This window comes from Cheilinus undulatus, linkage group 3, assembly GCF_018320785.1.
Source record: "Cheilinus undulatus linkage group 3, ASM1832078v1, whole genome shotgun sequence".
Taxonomy (NCBI): Eukaryota; Metazoa; Chordata; class Actinopteri; order Labriformes; family Labridae; genus Cheilinus; species Cheilinus undulatus.
The window spans coordinates 704,904-712,406 of NC_054867.1; the positions used below are offsets into that span (position 1 = coordinate 704,904).

The 7,503-nt window shown below is 43.7% G+C and overlaps 2 protein-coding genes across 2 annotated transcripts in view; one reads left to right on the top strand and one right to left on the bottom strand.

Moving 5' to 3' along the window:
* The window catches only part of LOC121503607 (deoxynucleotidyltransferase terminal-interacting protein 1), a 13,101-nt gene extending 12,717 nt beyond the window's left edge, over positions 1-384 (top strand). The window contains exon 13 of the mRNA XM_041778091.1: positions 109-384. Coding sequence (XP_041634025.1) covers positions 109-217 — 109 coding nt within the window. The 3' untranslated portion in view covers positions 218-384. The remainder of the gene's footprint in view (positions 1-108) is intronic.
* A 1,657-nt stretch (positions 385-2,041) lies between these two features.
* polr2j (RNA polymerase II subunit J) lies at positions 2,042-6,046 on the bottom strand. Its single transcript, XM_041817137.1, has 3 exons — positions 5,840-6,046; positions 4,735-4,843; positions 2,042-2,234 (listed from the first exon to the last, which is right to left on the bottom strand). The coding sequence occupies exons 1-3, from the start codon at positions 5,980-5,982 to the stop codon at positions 2,133-2,135; spliced, it is 354 nt and encodes a 117-aa protein (XP_041673071.1). The 5' UTR covers positions 5,983-6,046; the 3' UTR covers positions 2,042-2,132.
* Positions 6,047-7,503: the final 1,457 nt, after the last annotated feature.

Below are 7,503 nucleotides of genomic sequence, written 5' to 3' on the forward strand. Positions count from 1 at the left end.
CTCCCTCTCTCTCCCTCTCCCTCTCCCTCTCTCCCTCCCTCCCTCTCTCTCTCTCCCCCCCTCCCTCTCTCTCTCTCCCCCTCCCTCTCTCTCCCTCCGTCTCCATAGGGACTGTCCTGAAGTCCGGGTGGATGAGATTAAACCGTTCAACGTTCCTGCCTGGATGGTGGAGAAGATGCAGAGAGCGATGGAGGCTCAGAGAGACTCTGACCTTTGACCCCAGTCACTGTAGAAAAAAAAAATCTGCCATAATCTTTAGAAACTGACTAGCCAATCAGAGAGCAGGGATTAATCATGTGACTGTCAGGCTCTTACTGGCTGCTTCTGTTTTTCTATTTACTGCTTTTTTTAAAAAAAAAAACAAATAAAAACAATTTTGCCACATGTGTGCCTGTTTACATCCTGTTTATTACCCAGACTGCTTTAATCCAGATCAAACTGGTTTTTATATGCTGACAACATCAAACCACTTTAATCTGCACAAGACTGAATGTCAGCTATGTTCTGCATTTAACACCAACTATTTTAATCACAGATGGATGGATAAATAAAAATGTCTGAGCAAGTATGAAATGAGTATATTCAAGAACAGGGAAATGTGTTTACACTACGTGTACAGCTCAATCTGGATTAATTTAGAGTAAACCAGATCTGATGTACAAAAAATGGTTGTATCCTGTAGCTGGAGGTTAGATCAGGGCAGGGAGATGTGGACCAAAATCCCTGAACAACCCTGAACATACATGTAACCAGTGTTTGCTTATATTGTGTAATAATAATGTAACAGATGTAATAGGTAGTAAATAATGTAGGCTAGAAACAGAAGACTAAGAACGTCTGCTGGAGGGCAGGCACCAGTAAATAAAGACCAGTAAAAGGGGTATTTGAGTTATATGATGTGTATTATACAAATTAAAGGTACAAATGGGATCCCAATATTTACAACACTGCAGATTTACAATACAGTTCAAAGAATGTGACAGTAGTCTCTGACGAATAGTTCAATCAACACGCAAAAATCCAAAAGTCCTTTCTTCCACAACTGTGAAGCAACGCATCACAACCTAGTCCGTTATGTTTATTGTTTAGGGTGGACTGTCCGAGAGCGCGTAGATGTCCGAGGAGTTGTAGGTGGATTCGATGCGTAGCTTCGAGTTGGAGGGAGAACAGAAAGACAGGCAGCACAGCCTCCTACCAGACCATGGATAGTTGCACACAGAACAGGGAACGGGGTCAGCTCCAGGCCGATGTCACTAGCTCGCCATCACTTTAAACCTTTCATAGGGCACCTGGCCTGTATACACAAACAGGGCCATTAAGAACCACAAGACATTTCTTTCCTATTCATGTGTGTATATAGCATGGTAATAACATGAAAAGCTAATAGCTAAGCTAGCATTAGCATAGCTGCAAACACCATAGAATTTACTCTTGAGTACAAAAATGCTTATGCAATACAACAGGCCACATGTTAGCAATTAGCATTAGCATGCTAGCGTTAGCATGCTAGTTAGCATTAGCTTAATCAACTTTAAACAACAAAATTATACACAGAATACAAAGACAGTTTAATTAAACAACATGTTAGCATTAGCATGGGTCATTGCATTCATTTGTGTTTAAACTCACCAGTTCAGTAAGCACAATGCACAAGACAAGACAAGTTCCCCCGTCACAAGATGATCTATTTTGGTTCCTGAAGAGGGGTATACAAACTCTTAGTTTCAACCAACTTAAGGTGAATTGTTTCAAATGTTTGGAGGTACTGACCTGTAAGCTGCTGTCCCTTGACTTCTCTCCCACACAACTGAAGGAAAGGAAGTCAGGGCAGCTTAAACATTACCTCCAAGGGATGTGATTGGATAAGTAAGAACATGTGAACCTGTCATGTGGTGGGCATATGGGAGGTGTAGAAAACCAGTACTGGATTGGAATGGAATGGATTGGATTGCATTACTTGAATAGGTGGAAAACTAGCACTGGCCTACAGGGAATGGAATTAAACCCTGGGTTACACACATCACACCCCAAACACGCTCAATGTTGTGACATCACAAACTTTATTTATAAAACATAAACAAACAAAAGCAGAGGCTACAAACAGGAAGTGACTTCATCAGGTAAGCAGGGCTTCACTCGATCCCTTCCTGTTTGTCCTTGATGGCGACTCGGAAGCGTTCCTCTAGCAGAGAGAGCTCGCTGATGAGGTCAGTGATGGCGTTTGTGAACGCTTCCTGTTGACAGAACACATCAACAGGATATGACATCACTGCACTGTAAACGGGTTAATATCAGCCTTCCTCTAACAGTTTCCTCCCAATTCTGAAAAAAATGAACGCTGTCTGATGTCATGATTGAGGCTTCTTCTGTTAGGATGGAGGGTTTAATACAACAGCAGGCTTTAGGACACACCCACAGGAACATCATGTGACCATACTCTGATTATACACTGAACGTTTTCAGCTACAGTTGGCCAGTAAATATGGTCAAACTGTTTTGGTACTCAGGTGTGGTAATGTGTTACCTGTGGGCTGTACTCAGGTGTGGTAATGTGTTACCTGTGGGCTGTAGTCAGGTGTGGTAATGTGTTACCTGTGGGCTGTAGACAGGTGTGGTAATGTGTTACCTGTGGGCTGTACTCAGGTGTGGTAATGTGTTACCTGTGGGCTGTACTCAGGTGTGGTAATGTGTTACCTGTGGGCTGTAGTCAGGTGTGGTAATGTGTTACCTGTGGGCTGTACTCAGGTGTGGTAATGTGTTACCTGTGGGCTGTAGTCAGGTGTGGTAATGTGTTACCTGTGGGCTGTACTCAGGTGTGGTAATGTGTTACCTGTGGGCTGTACTCAGGTGTGGTAATGTGTTACCTGTGGGCTGTAGTCAGGTGTGGTAATGTGTTACCTGTGGGCTGTAGTCAGGTGTGGTAATGTGTTACCTGTGGGCTGTACTCAGGTGTGGTAATGTGTTACCTGTGGACTGTAGACAGGTGTGGTAATGTGTTACCTGTGGGCTGTAGTCAGGTGTGGTAATGTGTTACCTGTGGGCTGTAGTCAGGTGTGGTAATGTGTTACCTGTGGGCTGTAGTCAGGTGTGGTATTGTGTTACCTGTGGGCTGTAGTCAGGTGTGGTAATGTGTTACCTGTGGGCTGTAGTCAGGTGTGGTATTGTGTTACCTGTGGGCTGTACTCAGGTGTGGTAATGTGTTACCTGTGGGCTGTAGTCAGGTGTGGTAATGTGTTACCTGTGGGCTGTACTCAGGTGTGGTAATGTGTTACCTGTGGGCTGTACTCAGGTGTGGTAATGTGTTACCTGTGGGCTGTACTCAGGTGTGGTAATGTGTTACCTGTGGACTGTAGACAGGTGTGGTAATGTGTTACCTGTGGGCTGTAGTCAGGTGTGGTAATGTGTTACCTGTGGGCTGTACTCAGGTGTGGTAATGTGTTACCTGTGGGCTGTAGACAGGTGTGGTAATGTGTTACCTGTGGGCTGTACTCAGGTGTGGTAATGTGTTACCTGTGGGCTGTAGTCAGGTGTGGTAATGTGTTACCTGTGGGCTGTAGTCAGGTGTGGTAATGTGTTACCTGTGGGCTGTAGTCAGGTGTGGTAATGTGTTACCTGTGGGCTGTACTCAGGTGTGGTAATGTGTTACCTGTGGGCTGTAGACAGGTGTGGTAATGTGTTACCTGTGGGCTGTAGTCAGGTGTGGTAATGTGTTACCTGTGGGCTGTAGTCAGGTGTGGTAATGTGTTACCTGTGGGCTGTACTCAGGTGTGGTAATGTGTTACCTGTGGGCTGTAGACAGGTGTGGTAATGTGTTACCTGTGGGCTGTAGACAGGTGTGGTAATGTGTTACCTGTGGGCTGTACTCAGGTGTGGTAATGTGTTACCTGTGGGCTGTACTCAGATGTGGTAATGTGTTACCTGTGGACTGTAGACAGGTGTGGTAATGTGTTACCTGTGGGCTGTACTCAGGTGTGGTAATGTGTTACCTGTGGGCTGTACTCAGGTGTGGTAATGTGTTACCTGTGGACTGTAGACAGGTGTGGTAATGTGTTACCTGTGGGCTGTACTCAGGTGTGGTAATGTGTTACCTGTGGGCTGTACTCAGGTGTGGTAATGTGTTACCTGTGGGCTGTAGTCAGGTGTGGTAATGTGTTACCTGTGGACTGTAGTCAGGTGTGGTAATGTGTTACCTGTGGGCTGTACTCAGGTGTGGTAATGTGTTACCTGTGGGCTGTACTCAGGTGTGGTAATGTGTTACCTGTGGGCTGTAGTCAGGTGTGGTAATGTGTTACCTGTGGACTGTAGACAGGTGTGATAATGTGTTACCTGTGGGCTGTAGTCAGGTGTGGTAATGTGTTACCTGTGGGCTGTAGTCAGGTGTGGTAATGTGTTACCTGTGGACTGTACTCAGGTGTGGTAATGTGTTACCTGTGGGCTGTACTCAGGTGTGGTAATGTGTTACCTGTGGGCTGTAGACAGGTGTGATAATGTGTTACCTGTGGGCTGTAGTCAGGTGTGGTAATGTGTTACCTGTGGGCTGTAGTCAGGTGTGGTAATGTGTTACCTGTGGGCTGTACTCAGGTGTGGTAATGTGTTACCTGTGGGCTGTAGTCAGGTGTGGTAATGTGTTACCTGTGGGCTGTAGACAGGTGTGGTAATGTGTTACCTGTGGGCTGTAGTCAGGTGTGGTAATGTGTTACCTGTGGGCTGTAGTCAGGTGTGGTAATGTGTTACCTGTGGACTGTAGTCAGGTGTGGTCTGAACTCTGATGACGATCTTGTGCTCTAGAGGGTGAGGAACTTTGTAACCAGCAAACAGAACCTGGGGATCTTTCAACAGCTGACTGACAAAGAAACAAACAAAAAAACCTGGTTAACATCTGTATACAAATTATCTGTTAATAAATTATGTTTCTTAAATTAAAGTTGAAACATGAAACAAATAGGGTCCATTTAAATCCACTTGAGAAAAAAAAATCCTTTTTTTAACTAGCAGAGGATGCTGTCTGCTTTTGGCAACTATATAAAGAACTTGGAAAACATTTCCTGTATTTCTAGACAAAAAATAACCAAAAATATTTACTATGTAATTTTTTTAGATAATTCATATAAAATATGTTCATTCAATTACAGCTCATGTTTTTTTTTTTTACATTAACAATCATGAAGAAAATCTAATTTTCAACTCGTTGTCATTGTTCAGTGAAAAAGGTATTTTTCTCCCTTCCTGCTTTCTTTTTTTCTATTTGTTGAACTTAAATGTTTCAGATCATTAAACCTGTTTTAATATTAGTCAAAGATAACCTGATGAGCTGAGTTCATTCAGGGATGAATCCATCCATCCCTACCTGGCCCTGTGTGAAAAACTCAATGATGGTGTTCCCTCCTTTTAGCTCCTTTTAGCTTCTTTTAGCTGATTTTACACTAAAACTAAATTCACAGTTTAAGGTACGACAAGCTCTCAGACTTTTCTTGAATCATATCTTTGAAAATCGAAATGTTAGCTCAGAATACGCAATCTGGAGTAGTTCAACCTCATTTAGAAACATTTAGATTAGTTACAGCGAATGTCTCTGAACCTCTGACAGCCTGTGCTGGTGCTGCTAGCCATTTAGCATGTTAGCGCTGTGTTTACAGGTTAGCCCGCTAGCATGCTGCTAGCCATTTAGTATGTTAGCGCTGTGTTTACAGGTTAGCCCGCTAGCATGCTGCTAGCCATTTAGCATGTTAGCGCTGTGTTTACAGGTTAGCCCGCTAGCATGCTGCTAGCCATTTAGCATGTTAGCGCTGTGTTTACAGGTTAGCCCGTTAGCATGCTGCTAGCACAGTTAGCTCCTTACGCTCTGATGATGTTCCCTAGTGTGTGGTCCTCCTTGTTCAGGGTGAATAAACAGGCATTAGGGACTTTGGTGTCTTTGGTGATGCTGATCTTCTTCTCTCCTTCAAATAAAAGAAAAGACTCGAAGGCTGGAGGAGCGTTCATCTTTACTGGAGACCGTCAGCAACACCAACCAGGACAGGAAGCGGTACCTTCAAAATAAAGGGAGACTCTTCTTCGTCTGACGATTTCCGGCAGGCTGTTGACTCATGAGTGTAATGCTGCCCTCCACAGGTCAGAGGTCATTTTTTTATTTCACATTCTGCATCCAGAACAGTCGCACGGAAGTAGAGGAGTGTTCACCATCAGCTTTAAAGTCAGAGACAGATGAGAAGAAAGCTTTAAAGGAGAAAGATGATGGTTTGAGATCTGACTGTTCCCAGAATAACAGCTGTCACTGCTGTATTCTCACACACACACACACACACACACACACACACACACACACACACAGCATGCTCCACACCATCACACACTCCAGATATAAAGACACCATCACACACTCCAGATATAAAGACACACCATCACACACACTCCAGATATAATGACACACCATCACACACTCCAGATATAAAGACACACCATCACACACTCCAGATATAAAGACAGACCATCACACACACTCCAGATATAAAGACACACCATCACACACACTCCAGATATAAAGACACATCATCACACACACCCCAGAAATACAGACAGACCATCACACACACTCCAGATATAAAGACACACCATCACACACACTCCAGATATAAAGACACACCATCACACACACTCCAGATATAAAGACACACCATCACACACACTCCAGATATAAAGACACACCATCACACACACTCCAGATATAAAGACACACCATCACACACACTCCAGATATAAAGACACACCATCACACACACTCCAGATATAAAGACACAACATCACACACACTCCAGATATAAAGACACACCATCACACACTCCAGATATAAAGACACACACATCACACACACTCACAGATATAAAGACACACCATCACACACACTCCAGATATAAAGACACACCATCACACACACTCCAGATATAAAGACAGACAGACCATCACACACACTCCAGATATAAAGACACACCATCACACACACTCCAGATATAAAGACACACCATCACACACACTCCAGATATAAAGACACACCATCACACACACTCCAGATATAAAGACACATCATCACACACACTCCAGATATAAAGACAGACCATCACACACACTCCAGATATAAAGACACACCATCACACACACTCCAGATATAAAGACACACCATCACACACACTCCAGATATAAAGACACACCATCACACACACTCCAGATATAAAGACAGACCATCACACACACTCCAGATATAAAGACACACCATCACACACACTCCAGATATAAAGACACACCATCACACACACTCCAGATATAAAGACACACCATCACACACACTCCAGATATAAAGACACATCATCACACACACTCCAGATATAAAGACAGACCATCACACACACTCCAGATATAAAGACACACCATCACACACACTCCAGATATAAAGACACACCATCACACACACTCCAGATATAAAGACACACCATCACACACACTCCAGAT

Bases quoted from the DNA above. Each gene is read 5' to 3' on its own strand.
- polr2j (XM_041817137.1), bottom strand. From the start codon at position 5,982: ATGAACGCTCCTCCAGCCTTCGAGTCTTTTCTTTTATTTGAAGGAGAG. The intron at 4,844-5,839 runs GTAAGGAGCTAA...TTTCTTTGTCAG, and splicing joins CTAGGGAACATCATCAGAGC to TCAGCTGTTGAAAGATCCCC. The intron at 2,235-4,734 runs GTAACACATTAC...TTCTGTCAACAG, and splicing joins CACCTGACTACAGTCCACAG to GAAGCGTTCACAAACGCCAT.